The sequence below is a fragment of the Phaethon aethereus genome (genome assembly GCF_964289735.1).
Source record: "Phaethon aethereus genome assembly, chromosome: 18".
NCBI lineage: Eukaryota > Metazoa > Chordata > Aves > Phaethontiformes > Phaethontidae > Phaethon > Phaethon aethereus.
In genome coordinates, this window is record NC_138594.1 from 14,104,807 (window position 1) to 14,126,045 (window position 21,239).

The following is a 21,239-nucleotide window of genomic DNA, read 5'->3' on the forward strand; positions in this document are numbered from 1 at the left end:
CCCTCCACCGAGCTGCCGCGGGCAGCCAACTCCCGCCCCGGACGCGGCCCCCCCACAGCCGCTGGCCCGTGCCGCCTCGGGACGGAGCTCGCCCGCGCCCACCCACGACCGCAGCGCGGCCCGCGCCCGCCGGGTCGGTCCCTTCCGCTCCGCTCCGCGGCGGGGCGGGGAGGGGCGCGGTCTGCAGGCAGGGGCGGCCCAGGGCCCAGCTCCACCCCAGCCGCGCGGACGCCGGCGCCGCGGCGGGAGGGAAGATGGCGGCGGCGGCGGGCGGGGGGGGCGCCGTGGTGTCGGTGCTGGCCCCCAGCGGACGGCGGGTCACGGTGCGGGTGGGGCCCGGCACGGTGCTGCTCCAGGTGGGTCCGGGGCGGGGGCGGCCGGCGGCGCGGCGCGGCGGCAGGGCCGGCCCGTAACGCCTCTGTTCTCTCCGCAGATCCTCGAGGAGGTCTGCAGGAAGCAGGGCAGCAGCCCCGGCGAATACGGCCTGAAGTGAGTCTCACCGTGGGGCCGCCTCCGCCCTGCTGGGCCGGCGGGCGGCCCGGGCCCGTGTGCGGGCCCGGCTGGAGGCTGCGCCGCGCCGCCGGTGGGAGGAGGCCCCGCCTGGCCTGTCCGCGGCCGCTCTTCCGGGCCGGGCGGGGCCCGGCCCTGCCGAGCCGCCCGCCGCCTGGTCGGCGAGGCGCACGCCCGGTGCCCGCAGCCTGCCCGTCGTCCTGGCGGGCCTGCTCCGCAGCAAGCCTGGCCGGGCTTTGGCAGGAGCGCGCGTGTGGCTGGCGCGTGAATGTCTGAAAGGGATCCGGGGGTCCTTGAGCAGTTCACCGAGGTCAGTCTTCGCTTTAGTCCGTGCCACAGCTGTCTGGGTCTTGTGTGATAATGCAGGAAGAGGTTATTCACAGTTATCTCTAGAGAGAGAGGGATCCATGGGCTACCGTTCAGATTGTTCTCCAACAAAGTTATTTTGTTCAAATTAATCGCTCCCGATTTCCCTGTGCCAAGTTTCCTTCACTTTTGGGATCGATACCGAGATCCTGTGTAACTTCCACAAAGACGTCCCTCCCCCGCCCCCCACTTCTGCTAGCTCACAGACTGGTAGGACTCTTCTCCCCTCTCACCTGGTGGCTTGACTGTATACTTTTATGGTATCATAATCAAGAGGTTATTTGTCTGAGTGGCAGTAACAAAAAAGTATATTTTTACTTAAGAGTGAACACCAGGCTTGAATATGTGTTCAGTTGCTGTTTATTGCTTAAAGCCTGAGTATTTTATCTGTGACCTCTAAAACTACAGCTTTTTTGGTATGCAGAATAATTTTTGTTGATGACTGTTTTCTGACTTACCAGTTGTTCATTTTGTGCTCCGTGGCTTCTAGTCAGCCCTGCGGGGAATTCTCTTGCTCAATACCTGGACTTTGCATTGTTGCCAATCCCTGAAGTGATCTGAAAGTGGCATAGGATGGTTCCTGGTGTCTTCATGGACTGTGTTCTTCTTTAGGTTTCAGAGGAGTGTGTTGGACCTCTCTTTACAGTGGAGGTTTGCAAGACTGCCCAACAATGCCAAGCTGGAGATGGTGCCAGTCTCTAACAGAATGGGAACTGGAAGCACGGTATGTTCATTTCACAGTGTGACCCAATGTGTTCTGTTATCAGTCATGCTGGATATGATCTTGTCAGATCTAATGAGCAAGAGTATGGTTTGGTTTGGCCAATGCTTGAGTGGAAGACCACCCAAAGACTGTTTGAGGTGTGGTAGAAAATGGTAATTTAGTAGCTGGAAGTCTTTGCTTGCAGTCTGTGTGGTGGAGGATAGGGAGATCTTTTGGGCAGCTGAAAAGCTGACAGTCAGGAATGTATAAGAAGTTAAACATCACTGATGACTTTGCTCAGCACTTGAGCTACTAACTCAGTTCCCTTTCCGGATTTCTACTTCATTTACTGTTTTCTGCCTCTGGATTTTGACTAAAATCTCAAATTCTTACAGGATTCTCTTTTGCTTCTTTCCCAGCGTTGCTGTTCATGGTGGTGTTAACACAGCTTTAGAATTTTTTGTGATGTGTGCTATGTTTAGCAGTTGCCGAATGTCCCTATTTAGTATAATTTGCAAAGAGCTTTATAGACGCCATGTTCTGTACGAATTATTGTCACGTTTAGGAGATTTAAAAATCTTATATGCATGTCATTGTAACAGCTGGAGGCATAATTTTTAAAAAAATGCATAGGTGTTAATGAGCATAAACTTTTATGTGGTGAATATGATCTTATTTAAGTAGTCTGGGAATGAAAATTTGTCTGTCACTAACAGTCATCTCTCTTCTTACTAACTTCCTCATACGGAGTTTCTCAATTTTTATGAAACTTTCAGGTCTATTAGTGCTAATCTCTTAATGTCTGTCTGCCAAATTGTGTTAGTGGTATTTTGTTATAGGCAGTTGCCTTAGCTGTCACAAAGATAAACTGATAAATACATTGAAAAGTAAACTTTGTAGTGTGAGAAGGTTTTGGAATCTCTGGTCTAGTTCACTGTGGGTGTGCAATGTAGTTTTAGGGGTCACTGAGGTCCATGTTTTTCTCTGTAAAACCACCATGTGCTTTGTTTTGGTACTAATGTTTTCTTTCTGACTTTGTGGTAGTAAGAAGTTTGTGCTCCAGCTGATGTATTTAGTTAAAAAAATACCACAAGCTGGTAGCATCTGCTTAAAATTTTCAGTTAAAAAAAGTTGTGATGGCATGGAGTTTGTCTTCCAGAGGAAAGTGTTTCTATTAAAATGGTACAGTGATGACTTTATCTGACATTTGCATCCAGTTTGGGAGGTATTGTACTGAAGGAAAACAGTGATTTTATTTTTTTTTTTCCCAAGAAGATATATGCAGCATATCAGAAAGGGTGAGAAGGACTGCGTGCTATAGGAGAGGGGTTATAACATGGAATCGCTATTTTAGATCACAAAAGAGAAGAGCTAATGAAGGTTTAAGTTGTTACTGTTTGGTTGTATTTCAACAGAATTATCTACAGAAGTGAGGCTTCCCTTGGAGTGCTCGTTGATATTTTGAGAAGATACAACAAATATGCTTGTGAAGGGTGCGTTCTAGACAGAGTTGCTGTCCCATAAAATAAGAGCAGAGATTTCACTTGGAAGAATTTTACAGACATTGTAAGAAAATACTTTGTACAGAACAATTGACGAAAAGAATTCCCTGCCACAGGGAACTAGTGTCAAATACTGTAGGAATTTTAAAAAGCTGGATATCTGTGACTAGAACTGACACTAGTATTATGCCCCAATATAGTGGCAGTTGAGATGCAGACTCAAATCTTGCAGGCTGGCTGCAGTAATGTTGGGATGAATTTGGTTCTGTGCCTTTTGTTATTGCCTCTTTTATTGAGATAATGTGCATGGAAGTAAGTGTGCTTTCCTGTGGCATGTTGGCAGCAGTTAGCCCTAGAGACAGAATACAGGTTTCGATAAATCATGAGTTTGTTCAGCAAATCTGATATTTTTAAAAAATAATGCTTTTGGATTTGCCTTTGCATATAAAAATCATTGATTCTTGTAAGACAGTTCTTTAGAGAAAAATTTCACAAATTCCCCTTGTGATGGCAGGTGATCTAGGGGTACCACCAGCACAGTTCTAGTGTCAAAGTTGTTAGTCTTTTGTTTATATGTTTGTAAACTTAGAAGATAATTGGTTCTGGTCTCTCTATTATTTAATATAGAGCCTGGGATTTTAAAAAATACTTTTCTAATTGAATGAATAGGACTTGCGTGACATGCTTAGCTTTGAACCGTTGCCCAAAAACTGATGCAACTGGTAGTCTGAATTTCTGGGCTGGATTCTTATAGAATGGTGATGTCAGCTGTCATCACTCTGCTGTAGCGGAGAATAATATAAGGCTTGTCTCCAGCATAGGAGAAACGAGGAGGTTGTGTTAATGGCGTGATGAAACAACTTGGTTCTGTTGGCTAGTTGTTGATGATGCCACTGTTTCCTTTATGTAGAAAAATTCCTGTCTCCAGCAGATCACAATCTGCAGTCCTGCAAGGACTGGTAGGAGCCGAGGCACATGACAAACATTTTCCTCCAAGGAAATCACAGTTGATTGCTGGAGTGTGTGGTGTCTGTTTTTCCCCATCTCGCTCTGTCTCTCCCCCTCACACACCCTCCCACAGAGATAGAGAAAAGATGCACTGAGATTGTCGGTAGGGACACATGAAAACACACAGAATGAAAGAAAGCTTCTGTTGATGTCCTAGGCTTATGTCCTTGTCAGAGTTTTGAATAAGGCCAGTTTCTATGGACTTCAGAAAACTATAGTTGGCTAGAGACACTAGGTGCTATCTAGTAGGAACTTTTTTTTTTTTTACTTTACTTTAGATGGGTGAGCTAATTGGAAAAGTTAGACATTTTGAAAAAGAAGGCTGAATATTCTCTAAAAGGTAAAGATAACACCTGAAGTGCTCTACCATTTTCCATCTCTTCATTAGCTGCTTGACTTTTCCCTTGGGACCATCAGGAGTTTGAAGTTTTTCAGGACTGTCCTCAGTGTGTTCATTTTAGAAATGCCTTGAATATTTTTTTTTTTTGGTAGCAATTATCCAAAGAATATGTAGCGTCTGCATGAGCACCTGCTAATGAATGTGAATGTTAACATTCCAGGTTGGAAGAGGCCTGTTAGAATAGGCAGCTAGCTGTCCTTTGCTTTTTTCTGCAGCTGTTTAAGAACTTGATAACTGAATGTCCAGAATTATTTTTGAGATTTTTGATTAATTCACTCTTAAATTGTGTGTCAAAATTTTGTGATTAGGAAGCATTAGAGAGTTGCAAGTTACACATGTAGTCTTTTTGGACTGATAATAGTTGGTTAGGTCTTCAATAACTCAAAGATAGATTTGGACCCTGTTTGTTGTTTCTCTGTGTGGATGTGCAAGTATACTATTTGTTATGCCTCAGGGAAATTGTTCTGCAAATCGATGCTTAAGTCGACAGAGCTCTGCGTTGGTGTCTTAGTTTGTGCAGCTGCATCAATCCTGTCTGGGTTGTTTGAATCTATTTTATATAGCTGCAAAGACCCTTGCTGTAAAGTTTCAGCTAGTGTAAAACAGAACATCTCAGTTGCTCGTGATGACACATTATTTGGGATGCTTGCATTGGCCTTTGTCTGAATATGTTTCCGTTCAGGGTATGGCAGGGAAGAGGGGCCCAAGAAAGCTGGTTAATATTCAAGGATCGCCTCCTCCGTGCTCAAGAGCGGTCCATTCCAATGAATAGAAGTCCAGCAAAAATGTCAGGATGCCTGCACAGATGAATAAGGAGCTCCTGGCCAAACTCAGACATGAAAAGGAAGCATACAGAGAGTGAAAGCAAGGATGGGTAACCTGGGAGGAATAAAGAGGCCTTGTCCAAGCATCCACGGATGAAGTTAGGAAAGCTTAAGCCCAACTGGAATTGAATCTGTCCAGGGATGTCAAAGACAACAAGAAGGGCTTCTTTAAGTACATAGGTGACAAAAGGAAGGCTAAGGAAAATGTGGGCCTATTGCTCAACAAGGCAGGGGACTTGGTTATACAGGACATGGAAAAGGCTGAATGCCACCTTTGCCTCAGTCTTTACTAGCAAAACTGGCATTCAGGAATACCAAGTCCCAGAGACCAGGAGGAAAGGCTGGAGCAAGGAAGATGTACCCTTGATGGAAGAGGGTCAGGTCAGGGAATACTTGAGCAAACTGAACATACATAAGTCCTTGGGCCCTGATGAGATGCATGCATGAGTGATGAGGGAGCTGGCAGATCGTAGAATCATTGAATAGTTTGGGTTGGAAGGGAGCCTTAAAGGTCATCTAATCCAACCCCCCTGCAATGAACAGGGACATCTTCAACTAGATAGCTGTTTGTGCAACAGGTGTTATTGCAAGGCTACTTTTGATAGTTTTTGATCAATCATGGCAATTGGGAGAAATGCCTGAAGACTGGAGGAAAGGAAATTACGTTAATTTCTTCAAGAAAGGCAAGGAGGACACAGGGAACTACAGGTGAGTCATCCTCACCTTGATCCCTGGGAAGGTCATGGGGTAACTAATCCTAGAAACCACTTCCAGGCACATGAACAACAGGAAAATGATCAGGAATAGCCAGCATGGATTCAACAAGGGGAAGTCACGCTTGGCCAACTTGATAAGCCTCTATGATAAAATGACTTGTCCTGGTAGGTGATGGGGGAGCAGTGCATATTGTCTGCCCGGACTCCAGTAAGGCCTTTGACACTGTCTCTCATAAGATCCTCATATATAATACTCATATTCATAGCAGAATAGAACTATTCTAAATATTAATTTCTAAAATAATAATTTGAATACTCTTCTGTGTTTTTAACTAATGTAATCCTTTGCAGCAAGTGTTTAGAAGGAAGTAATGCTTTTTTTTGTATGGCAGGTTCTAGAGATCACTGAAATGTTGAAAGAAATTGTTGTGAAGAAAAAAAAGTTTTCATTCAATTTTCAGATTAATTCAGTGTATTTTTCCTATAGGTTCGGATCGCATTACAATTGGATGATGGTTCCCGTTTACAAGATACCTTTCTCTGTCAACAGACTTTATGGGAACTTCTCAACCATTTTGCAAAGATCAGGTGAGCAGTGCAGCGGGAAAATACTTGCTTGGAGGGATCTCTGCATGACAATAGTTAGTTGTTGTTATGGTGATCCAGATAAATCCTGCAGATTTGTAGACTTTGCAGTTTTTTGGCTGTGTTTTTTTCTTTACAACACAGACATTTGCCTTTTCCTTGCTCCTTCATATTTGCCACTCCATAGTTTCATTTTTTTTTTTTAATCCCGGTTCAGGGCATGAACTGCTAACAAACTGCTAAGGCTAGGAAGAAACTATGCTTGGCTATATTGCTGCACCTGTCTTTTACACAAACTTGTTTGAAATCAAGTTACTGCTAGAGTTGAGATGGTAGCCTAGATTGTCTCGATCACCAGTGTTTCTGTGCTGCAGTTCATGTGGTGGAGAGGAGTTGCTATTGCTTTTCAGGCTTGCTGTTGTGCAAGTTCTTCAAGGAAATCTGGAGTTCTCAGCAGGATAATGTGGAATCTTCAAAAGACTGATTAGATCCTGTTTAAATGGAAGAATTTCTGGTCCTACATTTATTGAATATATACATGGGTTCTTACTAGAATCCAGTCTACATTCACTGCTTTCTTTTGTCTGTAGTTTTAACTTAAAAATACTGTATTGTTTTGAAATGTCAAGCTAATAAACTTTTCTCCAAGGACAGTTGTTTTATTTTTGTCATGGGTTGGAAGATGAAGCCTTGAAGCTGTGACAGCCATTCTATTCTGAACAGAATTTCAAAATTTCATTTTTTTCTATTGTAGTTGGCTTGGCTTTACCTTTCTCTTGATAATTTTTTTTTTCCATATCCTGTATTCATAGCTTGTTCTTTCTCTTACATTTCTTGCCTTCTGCTAGTTGTTTTGTTGCATTTGGATTTCTTGCTCATGTGTACAGATGCTATGCTATGGTATTGTGCGAATTGGAACTATTTTTGTTAATTTCTCAAACCAATTAAATACTCATCTAAAGAGGCAGTAGCTTTCTGTGTCAAAACTTTTGAAGTCTCCAAGGCTGTGGTGCTAGAAAAGCTATGAAATGAGTAGTCAGTAGTGCAGTAGCATTCAGATAAGCTCAACCTTTTAGGGTACAGTTACAGGATTCAAAATGGTGGATTGTCACCTGTTAGCTGAGCTGTAGTAATTGACTGGTTATGGGTGTGTGTTAATACTAGACTAACATATACTAGCATAAATTACTTTAACTGAAGTTTAAAGTTGCTTGTTCTACACTGCAATTGAAATAGCCTAAGCAGCATAGTTCTGGGGTTGAATTGGCTCATGTTCTCTTAAGTCAGGGTTGCACAGTTGAATTGTGTGACTGGAGTTGCTCTGGAGCTGTTTCTAGGGTGAAGGAACTAATTCTTCCAGCTTCCCAATAATGTGCTGTTAGTTTTCTGCTGACTTAGCTCCCTGACTAGCCCATAACAAGATCAAAGGAGTGACTAATGCTGGCCCAAAGGAGTGGGTTTAGATTCGGGGCATCTTCTATGTAGCAGTAGGGGCTTGAACAGTTAGTGCTCACTTCCTGCCCTCCTATCTAACTCCCCTCATACTGTTTGTGCAGCTTTGTGGAGAATTGGCTTAAGTAGCTGATTCAGCTGAAAAATAGTATTTTCCCTACATTATCTTTCAGGTGGGTAAGTTTCCTAACCTGATTAAGGGTTGTCTCTTGTAGGCAGTCATGACAAGAAGTGTAGCGTGTCTGGAAACAAGAATAGAAAAGGAGGAAGCAGGAGATGGGTAGTAACAGCATATGCCAGTCTTTTCTACTCAACATTTTGTATCATCAAACCATAGTTCGAGGAACTGCTTGAGCTAGTCTAGTGACTCTAAAGTGATACAAATGAGTCTTAACTTATCATTCTCTTTTCTTCTTTAATGGTCAGGGACCAGGTCTACACAGTGGCATTTAAGTCAAAAGGGACAGTGTTCATGTAAATGCTAGAGAGAAGAGAATTCTTTTTCTTTTGATTGAGGAAAGAAGTAGGTAAGAAAAGGCAGGTATAATTTTCCTGGGTGTTCTAAGGCCTGTCTTGAACCTTACTACATACTTTGTGTCCTCTGGGAGGAAAAGAGTGCCTGTTGCAGTTTGGGAGCTGCTAGACTAGTGGGGGTGGTAATTATGGACAGTGACAAATAGCCTTTGTATGGCTTTCTTACACATTAGTTGATTATTTCTTTCATTTAAATTTTGAGCTTTTTATATAATTTTGCTCCTTTGGAGTTTTATTTGTTACAGGTTATTGTAACACTAATAGTTAAATGTACATGCTGCTCTTTTGAAGATTCTAACTGCTACAGTGTGCTAAGCATTATTAACTTCATTTCATAAGACACAGCTGTTCTTTTCTGCCCTCTGGAAGCTAAGCTCAGATGTTTGGATGGACTTTGCAAACTTTTGATTAAGTTCAACAAGCAGCAAAGATGCTGTGTGTGACTTAGTCACAAAACAAGCTGGATATATAGCCATCCATATAGATTTCATGGGCTGTGCTGCTTTTTGGTGTGTATAGACTCCGTTGACTAACTAGTCACCTAGTTGTTGACTTTTGCTGAATCCTTCCATTAACTTTCCAACTGGAGACGTTTTCCTGGAATGCTCATCTGCTCTAAGTACGTGAGGGGAAGTATTCTAAATCCACTGGAATTTCCCCCGGGTTTCCAGCGTCCATCTTGGCTAATTGGGTCTAAAGAAGGTCTGGAAGCTATTGTAAGGCTGCTCCTACTCTCAGCATGCGGCAGTCCTTGCACAAGATGTTTACAGGCCCTGTCAGATCACTACATGAAGGAATCTAATCTGCTTGCCGTTCCCCTTCTGAAGAACAGCACATCAAAGAAATGACAGTGTGTTTGATGTGTGTGCTTGCCTCAGTGAATGCATGTAATGGATTAACAGCAGCTGGAGGAGGAGCCTGCTAGCTTCCAAGAGTTATACAAAAATAAGCCTCTGGGGGATCTTTGCTTGGAGTCTGTTCTGCAGAGACTGGTTGAGGGTACAAGTGTTGTATACCTTTTTAGTATTAGGCCTGGGAGAACTGTTGCTTTTCTGTCTCCTGCTCTTGCCTGTCTGGCAACTTCAGCAACTTTGTAGACTGTTTTACATAGAAGTGAGTGCAGTCTGGACACCTGAAGAGAGTTTTGACAATGACTATGACTCTTTGCTACCTTTGTGGTGTCATTCATTAAGTTCAGATGTTTTCCATACATGTTTAGAAGATTCGTCAATCCAAAAAGTTGCTTGGATTGAAATGGAAAACAGTTTTGGAAAGATGAATGAAACTAGGTTGCGTAAGTCCAATTGGTTTCCTCTCTTATGGGTCTATATGGTGAGGACGTGTGTTCCATTGTGCCTTGGCTTCTCTGTTATTAAATGGTTATCATCCACCTTTCCTGATAGACAGGTGACTTGAGGTTCAAGCTTTTATTTCTCTGGCCTGTTTTATCTGCCTTTTCTGTGATTCTGTACTGTTTCCTCCATGTCTCAGCAGTCCTTTATCTTTTGTGCACTTTTATTGAGGATTCTTCTAGGGATACAGCTGACTCTGATCAGAAGCAAAAACCATTGAAAATAAGGTAGGGGTGATTAGCTATCCTGGATTGTCTGGAAAAGTCTGAGTGTACATAACCTGCCATGGCGTGCTAAAGGTAGTCTCTTAGGTGCTATTTTGTTCCAATCTTCCAGTCAAGAGACAAGATTATTTTTCTGCCTTTCCTCATCAGGTGTTGGCCTTTGGAACTTGCTTGGTTACTGCTGCAAAAAGGAGTGAGGGAAGTTGGAGCCTGGGTCTTGAATCACAAGATAATGCTCATTCTCTATTAGGAACTTAGTCTCCTGATTCCTGCAGAGCACTGTATACGGCTTTCTGTCCTTGATAGAGAATAACTAATTGCAGAACCGCAAATGGTGGCAGACCTATTCTAGTGTTTTGGTTGTTCATCTTGAGTTAGCAAGTTAACTGTGTTTCATAATGTGAAGCTTGAATGTAATAGTTCGGGTTCTCTGGATGTGTCTGTTGCTTTCTGCGCAGCAGGATTTGGTGCGGTGGCTGAGAGAAGTGTTCTGAAAGAATGGTACCTCAGGACCATAAACCCCTTGTGATCTGTTGCAGTTGGTCTGGAAGTAGTTCTCAGCCCCTGACTCCTCTAAACGAGACCCAACCCTCAGGACTGGTTTTGCAGGTTACTCTGTTTGGATTTGCTAACTATGTGAGTGGAGCTTCTCAGTTTCATTGTGACTCACCTTGTCCTATATCACCATGCTGTTGCATGCTTAAGTTGTAACCTTTAGATCAAGATAGGTGATAGACTGCTACAATTAAATGAAACAGAAGTCTCAATTCTGGTTTGTGCTTAACAGGTTTTCTCCCCCACATCCTCCAGCTGGAACTCTTTGATGTGCTCTTGCTCTTGAGGATTACTCAAGAATCGAGTATCATAATTTCCCAGGTGGTGCTCTCAATTCTGAGTGACTTCTGGTTCTAACTATTTGACTTACATTTCACTGAACCTGAGTTTTGAGTCTAAATGTAAATGTCCTTGATGAATTTTCACTTAATGGCTATCTCCCTTCATGTTCTACTCTGTAGGCTGGTTGGCTCCTTCCCTGTTCAGTTTGTTTTGTCACTTTGTGCTGGACTAAGTTAAAATATTATGTAAGACATTGATTGTATAAATACTTTTCTAAGCTGCTCATCTGTGACGTATTTTGGACCTAACAGAAAGACTACATAAGATAATATTGGCAAAGCTATTGTTGTTAAGTAACTTTGAACATTATGATGCAACTTAAGATTATTGGAACCACTGCGTTGAAAGTAGTAAGATGCATTTGGATACGCAGACTCTTGTCTTCTGCTGTGCAAGCAGATTGCTAATGTGCTGAGGGTTATTTTCTTTCCTTCTTACCTGAACAGAACATGTTATCCCTCTCTTACGGTGGTCTTTCCATAATGGCTGGGTTTATTGCATGCCTATTTGTGCACTTCCCAGTCACGAAGTAGAAGCCTTTCTAACAGCAATGGTCAGTGTGGCCACAGCACAGACGTACTATGTAATGTACATAATCACTTCAGAATTAGGCGCTCAGTTGACTGAATGGATTTTGACTACTGCTTAAGGGATTCTTTTCCTACATAAACCCTGGAGATAACTTTGTGTGGTAATATTGCAGCCCAGAATACATATGTTTAAATTACACGATGATGAAGGCAGAATGTTTTAACTAGTGTGACTCTGTTCATTAAACTCCTTTCCAGGAAAAGTCAGAATGAACCCAGCCTTGATCACTGACATCCTTTTCTTATAGTCATTCCCTATCCATCCCCCAGGTATGACACTCACAAATTAAAGCACAAGATAGAGAATGAGTCCCTGAAGGTACAAATGATAGGTGTAAGTGATGCACTAGATATAAGCAGCCTGAGTTCCTGCTTAAATTTTGTGATGTTTGGACACCAAGTTGATGAATGTTTTGCAAATATATTTGGGAAAATATGTGGCTATGACTGCTACTGCAGAATTGCAAACAAAGCAGAGAAATGATTGAAATAGAAGTATCTTTCCAAAACTTCTAATTTCCAGTGAAAAATACTGGATTTTTTTTTCAGGCTGCCAGGGCCCTGCAGGTGTTTTTTCTTCTTGTGAAGTTCACTGCAAAGACTAGAATCTGGTGACTTAAGAGGTAGTTAAGTGCGAGTGTTCGCATAACCCTGTAAGTTAGTCATTTGCAAAGCTCCTTGTGAGTTCAGTAGTCAACACTGGCATAATAGGGCTGGTGGATTTCATTTGCTGATTCGCAGAGAGGTGGTTTCTCTTCGAGTCACACAAGGTGATGGGTGATTGTTTCCTGGTGGGGTGAGGCATAGGGATAGGCCATTTTTTCTCCCCAGAGGCTGGACTCCAGAGAGCACTAAGATCAAGGGAGTTTACCATGAGGAAGAATTTAATCTGTTTTGCTTCTGACTATAAAACAGTGTTGCAGTGCAGATGGTATATACCAGCTCCTTAACCAAGGGATGTCCTGGTGCAAATGAAATGCCAGAGAGCTCCGGAAAGAGTATGCTAACGAGAGCTACTAGAGTGTTATGGAGAAGGATAAATCCCATCAGTTGTCATTGCGTTGATGGGGAATATCCTGGGGTAACTTTCTCCCCTTTTGTTTTGTAGTTTTCCCTGCTAAGTTAGGCTGAAACTTTTGAATTGAAAACTTTTGAAAAAAATGTTTGTGAGAATTCAGCTAGTTATCTTTCCAAACCACCACAGTCTCATCATGGACAGTGTTCTCCTGGTCATCTTTTGCCGTTGGTGTGCTTGTGGGGGGAGAAGCAAACTATTCTTCTCCTTAATTTTACGTTTTACCACATTCTCAGCTGATTTCAGTTTGAGTTTCACTTTGCTGAAGGGGAGACCAACATGAAAAAGTTTCTCCTGCTGTTGAATCGAATTCTTTCACAGATTTCAGTGCTTCAATGTAATGTACTGGTTAATTCCTTAAGGCTTTTTACTTTTCTACAGACATCTGTCCTCTGCAGATGGCCTGTCAGCAGTTTGCATCGTTGCTAATATGTGTCCTACCTCACTGAAATGCTTTAATGTGAGTTGATCTCCACTTTGTCTACTGCAGCAGCCTTTCTTTTGTCCCTGGTCTCCAGAATCTTTAGAGCAATATTTCATTCTGTTTTGTTTTGTGCATACATGGAAAGAAACTTACCTGTCCCCAAGGAAAGTACAGTCTAAAGTGTAATAAACTATTTAACTTAGATAAGGGATTAAAAAGAGCAAGTATTACTAATTCATGTTCCAGATCAGATACTGAGGCACATGAAGAATGATGTGCTCAAATTTATCTAGTAAGATTGAGTAATTTCAGAATTCACTTTAATTATTTCTCCTTTGTTTTTAAACTTTCAGGACTGTGTTTAAGGAACAGTTAATGCATTGGAGCAAATTCTTTACCTAATGTCTAATACTGACTCTGTGAACTGTGTAATGGTTGTTGCTGGAGGAACATGGAGGAGAATGTTGCTAGCTAGTTTAACTTATTACTATTGCTCTACATTGGTTTTGGAAGGGGTAGACTGTTCTACAGATGCTGCAGTATTTTGCTCTTCATTGCAGGGAGTTTATGGAACAGCATGGTGAATTCTCTCCAGTCTGTATTTACATGCGAGATGAGGTAAGTCACCAAAGTCTTCTTAACTGTCTCTTCTCCTTCTGTCCCTAAAAAATAAGAAAAACTCAGCTCTGCTTTCCAACCTGGAAAGTGTTTCTTTTGAACTTTCTTGAGAGGGGAAGTAGAAAAATGTTGGTCTTTTCAAAGCATGACGTGTCTGTACGGAAAAAAGTTCTCTTGGAACGTAACCCTGGGCCATTTAGACCTCTGAGCCCATAAAATGAGCTCAATGACCTGTTTGTGTTTTTCTTTCCAACTTCTTTTAAAGCTCGAGTCAAAACAGTGGTTACATTTTAATAAATATTTGCTTTTCTCTGTGTTTTGATCTTTTGCTATTAATGTTTTGTTTAATATTTTGTATGTGCATATTATGGAATGTGCTCTCCCTAGCTCTCCCCTTCACTTCCCACTGACCTCTGTGGACAGATAATCTTTATTCTAGAACAGGTCATTACAAGCAGATGGGAGGTGTATGTAATGAAACTGGCTGTCTTTCAGCTCTAAGATGTTGCCTGTGATTTAACTTCTGACATAAAAATAATGCTTTGCTGACGTTGGATCTGATTTGGATGTATGTATGGGACAGAATATATGTAGGTCATCTTCTCTTGAGATCATTTAATAAGCAGTGAATTTGGTAAAGCAGTGCAGGTGAATACAAGTGGATTCAGGTCTCATTTCCAACTGGAGAAATAATGTGTTTTGAGCTGTTTCTGGTGCCGTATGGTGTTTGTTTTGATACAGGCTTCCTTCGAGAAAGAACACTTTAAATGCTCTCCCAGGTAGGCAGTTGCCATAATTTCCTGTTTTTATTGCAGATACCAGGAAAAGATGCCCTAGAGAAGACAACACTGAAGTCACTTGGTCTTACTGGAGGCAGTGCCATCATCAGGTTGGGAGGAGCAGTTTGGATTCTTTATTTTTCGTTTCCATTCTGATTGTGGATTTGTTTTGTTTCAAATAGAAAAAAAAAACCCACAAAAAAGTTCAAAAAGACAAACATCGCGACACTCGGTAATTATTGCATTTGCCTGTTTATCTGAAACTGCTGCCCAGATGTGCTCCCCACAGCTGCAGATGCTGGCACTGACCAGTCATGTGCAGATTAAAGGGGCTTGTTTGCTGCTTTCTTTTTTTTCCCCCTTTTTTTTCACTGTGAGTGAAACAGACAATTCAAAGTTAAAAGTCTCTCTGAGGGGACAATCATATACCACTTCATTCTTCCCTGCTTTGGATTTCAGGCCTTAAACTCCCAGACCCTGCAGTGCCTCCTGCTGACTGTTTGGGAGGAGGGTGAGGTCGGGGACAATGACAGCCTTTCTGTGATCTTCTAGCCAGTTCTTTGCAGTATATACAGAAGACAAGAGTGATTAGAAGCTGTGCTTTACAACTGACTGCTGCTTTTTCCTGGAAGGCAGTTTTCTTCCTGTGAAGTGGATAGTTCCTGTTGTATTTTTTTGCACAAACCCCTGACTTCCCACCCCCAACTTCAGAGCAATTGGAGCTTGTTCTTTGTGAGTGTTTGGAGGAAGCAGATCACTAAATTAGTGGTATATTTGAGTCTAGCTGTCTTTTTGGTGTCATGGTCACATTGAGAATGGGGACGGCAGTACTGTTAAGATAAATGATTTTGGTTTTATTCCTTTTGGTGTCTTTAAGAGTTGTTATGAAGAAATGCAGTTCATCTGGTCTGGAGGAAGCTGTGGGTGCCACAGTGCAGTGTAATGAGCTGACAGTGAGTCCAGCGTCTATTGAAGGAGCAGTGGATGTGCCCCTACCTCAAGCAAACACATTCCCAAAGGACTTGGATCACAGGGATGTAGCCATGTCTTTAAACAGCTGCACTGACAAGCAGGACTCGATTAGAGAATCTCATGCCAGCTTGGAGGAACTATGGCCTTCCTCAGAGCCCGAGTCTACCCTATTTGTCCCTTTTTTTGGAGATGGACAGCGTCTGGGGGACTCTTCTGTGTCTGCACCATCTCTTGGGTTAGATACGCCATTTTCAAAGCTGACAACAACTTTTTCCAGCCCTGGAGGCCCTTCAAAGCCAAAGAAGTCTAAAAACAGCCAAGAACTGCAAAAGGAGCAGGAACAGGTAAGGGAAAATTTGTTTTCAATGAGGGCATTTTTTTATCCTACTTTGCCCAAGGCTGAGCTCCTACAAGGAAAAATATTTCCGTATTTAAGACTTTTGCCCCATAATACAGGGTTACGTGCCTTGGTGACATACAGTTCCGCCAAGAGTTCAATAAGGAAGTATTGTATTTTGGACAGTTTATGATAGATATGAAGGATGGGAATTTAAGGATTTGCTGTCCAGAGGCAAACGAAGTTTTGAACCTTGAGGTATCCTTGAAGAACAGTTTTGATAGAAGCAACACAACTGCATTAAAAGCACAGTCCAGAAGAGCCTCAATCTCTGTGCCTCATATTCCATGCAAATTTAATTAACAAATGCCCACTTTATCACCTGAGCCTTGGGTAGTTGATCTTCTTTTAAAAATTGCTATCAGCTGTGTAATTTTGCTAAAGATGAGCAGAGTTCGGTCAGACTTGTGTTTTATAATACTCTGAAGATGCTTACTGCTTGTTGTGACTGACTTATCTCTCATATCATGCAGAAAGTATAAGCTTGGTAAAGTTTTACACATGGAAAGGGATAACTTTTCTAGCTTGTCATAGGATTGTCCGAGGAGGAGAAGCAGTCTTAATAGGTTTGTTGCAACCTGATCCCATGACTTCCAAGATCTGAGAAGATGGTCAGAGTTTCTAACTCTTAGGTTGTAAGGTGTGCTCCGATTTCTTGTCTGACCCTTTCTGTGGAACGTGGAACTCCATAGTAAAGCTATTGTAACAGCAGTATCCTATGCTGGTAGTTGTTAACATCTGCTTCCTCACAGCTCAGAGCCTGTGGTCACTCTGACTTATAGTTCAACTCTTCGAGTAACATGAGTGGTAGAATGTAAGAGGTATAGATCCAGGAAAGGAATTTTTCATCTGCAGTTGCATCTTAAGTGCCAGGAGTTTGATATTTGAAAAAAACAGGTCTGGACCTCTTATCTTCCTTTCAGTCTAGTCCCATCCTTTCTGTGAGTCTTAATTTTCTTAGTATTGCAGATGAAGAAGAAACCTTCCATCTTTTTCCTTCTCTTGCATGTCTGCTTGCATAGAAAAGTGTTTTCTGTCTTGCTCTAAAGTATCCTGCTTCTTAAATAAAGTCTACCTTTCTCGAACCCTTTTCCCAGAAAGACAGATTGCACATCCATCATCATTGTTGGTGTCTCTGAAGTAAAACTGTATTGGTTAAAATTAAAAATACTTTAGCCCATGTAGAGATGCCAGAACTGATGACTTGAGTCCTGTAATGCCATCACAGGATGGCCTTTCAATGATGTTAAGTATGCTTTCTGTAGGGCAGCAGTATGGAATTGAATGCCTTTAGCAAGGTTGTATACGTCTGGCAAGTAGCGTAAAACAAAGTACAAGAGGCATTAAATTAATAACTTACCCCACATTATTATGCATTGGGAATTTCACATCCTGGATTGTCTGTGACCAGCTCTTTCCTTTGCTCCTTCACTACACACATCATCATTAGGGCTGGCTTTAGTGTTCAGAGATCCCCTTCGCTGTTTCCCACTCTTAAGTACCTCATAGAATTGGGGATTTGTGTTTATCTCTGGTTCTGATCCAGCCAGGAGCTTAAACAATGGAAAGCTGTAAGTAGAAAGAAAGGGTGCCTGATGAGGTTCAAAGGGAGCTTGATCCAGGAGGAATTTAGCAAAACTATGTGTATGCTGTCATGTAGATGTAGAGATTCTACCTTGGTTGACTTCTTTGTAGTTGCAGTCCACTCTTGATGATTTTCTGAATTCTTCAGAAGGCAGACCCTGGAAGGACTCTGGAGCAGTTACAAATGTAGCAGAAAGAGGCCTTGCCAACCCAGTGGTGAATATTTCAGTGTATCAGAAACATGTTTGGGTCCACCTAATCTGTGTTATTTAACCTTTTGGAGCAGACCCTGAGCATTGAGAACTAAACAGTAGGCTGGGTGATTTGTCCAGTCTAATGTGTTGTTTGCTTCAGTCACACTCTCACCTATGAGAGATTTGGAAAGGAGGAGTTTCAATTGTGTTTGAAAGGAAGGAAGGAAGAAGTGCGGGCGTCTGTGGTTTATTCTTCACCAGTCCTGTTATCCACACTTCTCTGTATGCTGGCTGGAGAGACAGAACTCATTTTATTGTTTTACTGGCTACCGCTTAATGTGAAATTGTGCTATGGGGAACAGCGCTGAACAGCAGTGGCCTAAGGACTCTCATGATCAGGCATCTTTCTCGGAGTTGCAGTCCAGTTCAAACCACTCAGAGGCACTTCTGGAGCCAGCCTTCTTTCCAGTTTGAGAGCAGCTTTGGAAGCAGCTGCAGATTCTGTTGGGGGGGTTCTGCCCTTGTGTTAAACAGCATGTGATTTTGACTGCTGCTTTCAAGCCCTTTGATCTCTGGTGCTTTGCTGCTGATTGATTACATTTTGTTCCCTCCTCCATTCCTGCCATCCTCCACTCTCCTTGCTCTCAGCAGCAACAGCAGAGCAGGGCTAGCCACATGGCATCTGCTTTTTGTCCCTTTTCAGTCCTGAGGAAAAAACCCAAAACAAAACAAATTATTTTTAAACATCAAAGGTCCATTTTTGTAAAAGAATCTTCCCATTAATGCTTTGCCTGTGTGTGGTTTTTGAAGCTGAAGAGAGAGGCTGGATAAAATCTGTGCCGGCGTCCCTTCATTTCTTGGGCTAAAGATGGTTTACAGACAGCTGCATGCTGACTTTGATGTCAGAACATTAATATTATTAGAAGGTAACTTTACACCAGATTCCCCATGAGATTAGAGCTCCCTGAGGAGGTGGGTCTCCAGGGAGAGCTTGCTGCTGTGGAAAGCACAATAGCCACTAGTTCATTTAAAATGAAATAAAAGTTTTCCTCAGCTTACCTGCTTAGTTAGGTCTGGGGTGGTGACCATAGAATGAACTGCATTCTTCCTGATACCTGGCTTTATTGCATAGACGGCAGTTTTGTAGACTGCATAGTAGACACTGCTGTGAATAGATGGCTTCAGCCTACTGGTGAAAAGTGCCTAACATCTCAACTTTAGTAGTACAAGTAGAGACTTTGAAAAATGAAGGTGACAAACCATAACGCAGCATCTTTGGCTCCTGAAAGGTATCGCTGATGGAAATATGACAGCAAAATGCACTGCTTGTTTTCCTCCAGAGTTATGTAATGGAAGGTAGAAACTGCCATATGGTGGTCATTTATTGTTACAGGAGGTGGTTACCTTTTGTCACCGTTGCAGAAAACACTAGATGTGTAGTGGACTGGGAAGCGAGCTGGTGTACCTGGTAGCCTCCTTTTTGTAATTTGCCGTGGGAAGGTAGCTTTTGGATTCTGTCTGCGCTTTAGGATTGTTGGTGACGCATTAAAATAAGGCTGTATTGAGAGTACTCAAATTGAGAGATGCCTAATTGGAATACCTAAGTGAGCAAATGGTAATGGATGAAGAAAGGGGAACAGGATGATGGCTGGACTCTGGAGAAAGAGAGAACTGGTAGAGCAACAGGAATGGATACCTCTTTCTCTCTGAAGAGTGTTTCTTATGTCTGTAAGGAGATGAGATGTATGGTTGATACCATGAGGTGTTATATACATTGCAGAAGAGATATTATGATATTATTATGATGTGGCAGTCTTTGCATCCTCAGAGGCAAAATCATGATGTCTTTTGGTTGCTGAGCAGTGCTTAGTAGATGCCTTGTGCTGCCCTTCTCTGATCAGACCCTGTTATGCAATTCTGGAATTGAGTTGCAGAAACTCTGAAAAGCAAGCTCAAACCACCTGAATTATGTTTCACAAAAACTCGTTCATTGCAGCTCTCTCCAGATGTCTTGCTCTGTTATCAAGTGTTAGCTTAAAATTTAATATTAGGGAATTCTTCCTCTAATTGTGTATTTTTGCAGTCTTGTTAGACATGCAGATCTGCTCCTTCTGTACAGAAAAGTATGTTTCTTCATGTTAAGTAGTAGCTAAGTGACGTGTCTTGGTTCGGAATTTAAGATATTCAGCGTTCAGTGTTGGCTGGGGAAGCAGATAAAATTAGAGACTTACAGCTAAAAGGTAGCTGTGTGTCTGTGTGGGGCCAGCATAGGTATGCTGCAGAGAATTAAACAGGGACATCTTGGCTGGATGTAAGTTGGAGGTCAAGAACAGGGCATTTATGTCTGGGAAGTAGTGGATTTCATATGGCATCACGTAGGTAGTTCTGGTAGGCTGGGGAATGGCTCTAGAGGGGAAGTTCCTGACTGCCCATTTGCAGTACCTTGTTGGCAATGAAGACCCATTTGTTTGAACGAAGATGTCTGGAAGGTGACACTTGAATGACATTTCTAACATGCCGTGGTCTTGGAGCAGTGAAACCACAGCAAGGAAGAAGGGTGAACACTTAAGACTGGAAGAAATGTCTGTCTTCTGCTGTCTTGTGATTTCTGATGTCTTGGCTGAAGTCTTTAGCTACTACCATGGTTTGGGCAGTGACTCTTTCACTATGGAATCCTGCTACTGTTAGGATTAGCTAAAATGCTTGCTAAATACTAAATGGTAAGTCTAGGATTTCCTGATGTAGACATCGGAATTCTCTCCATCGTATCCCAGCACCCTTCACAACATGCCGTAGGATATGCCTGCTCAGTTGTTCTTTTTTTTTTTTTTTTTTTTTTTTGAAGAAGTCTATTTTCAATATGTGTGTGTTTAGAATGAAATTAAACTTAAGCCTGTTTGAGGAGGTTGAAGTATACGTGATTATTGCGGAGGCCTGATCAATTCCCTCTGGCCTCTGACATCGATCTGACCTTATCAGACCAGCTGCGGGCAGCGGTTAGGAGCATTGTGCAACAGGCCCTTTCCCAGAGGGTGGCTCTGCACGCTCAGGATCACTCCTGCCGTGCTGGGCATTCCTCCCCTGCCCCCTGCCCCCCCCAGCTCTGGGGAAGCTGCAATCAGGCTCCTTCACCCACTAGTTAGAGCTGACCCTGCTCAACTTTCTAAAAGTAGCCAAGGGTCCCACCCACACAACCTCGCTCTTTTAATTTCTCAAATTACCCTTTAGTGCCCACAAGCAGAGTGAACATTGCCTTGTAATTTGTGTTGTTGCTCCTGACAATTGAGGGAGACTCCTTCTGTTCCCAAGGGGCCTGTGCCTGGGGGAAGGGAGAATGGATGGAAGAGATGGAAGGAGGGCATTCGGGCATTAATTAGGATTGGAAAGAGTATATGAGGGAATAAGGGGCGAAGAAATGGGCATCAGGTTTGTTCATTGAGCCTAGAGCTGTGTTAGGCTGGTAGCTGACTGTAAAGAAATGCTGTATTAATTATGCAAGTTTTTGTTCTCATGGGGGTCTTCAGTCATGGACT

The 21,239-nt window shown here is 42.5% G+C and overlaps 1 protein-coding gene across 1 annotated transcript in view; it reads left to right on the forward strand.

Moving 5' to 3' along the window:
* Positions 1 to 254: 254 nt before the first annotated feature.
* The window catches only part of ASPSCR1 (ASPSCR1 tether for SLC2A4, UBX domain containing), a gene marked incomplete at its 5' end in the record, with an annotated part of 51,154 nt that continues 30,169 nt past the window's right edge, over positions 255 to 21,239 (forward strand). Inside the window, 7 exons of the mRNA XM_082008237.1 lie at positions 255 to 356; positions 434 to 489; positions 1,489 to 1,600; positions 6,517 to 6,617; positions 13,723 to 13,780; positions 14,596 to 14,669; positions 15,437 to 15,875. Coding sequence (XP_081864363.1) covers positions 255 to 356; positions 434 to 489; positions 1,489 to 1,600; positions 6,517 to 6,617; positions 13,723 to 13,780; positions 14,596 to 14,669; positions 15,437 to 15,875 — 942 coding nt within the window. The remainder of the gene's footprint in view (positions 357 to 433; positions 490 to 1,488; positions 1,601 to 6,516; positions 6,618 to 13,722; positions 13,781 to 14,595; positions 14,670 to 15,436; positions 15,876 to 21,239) is intronic.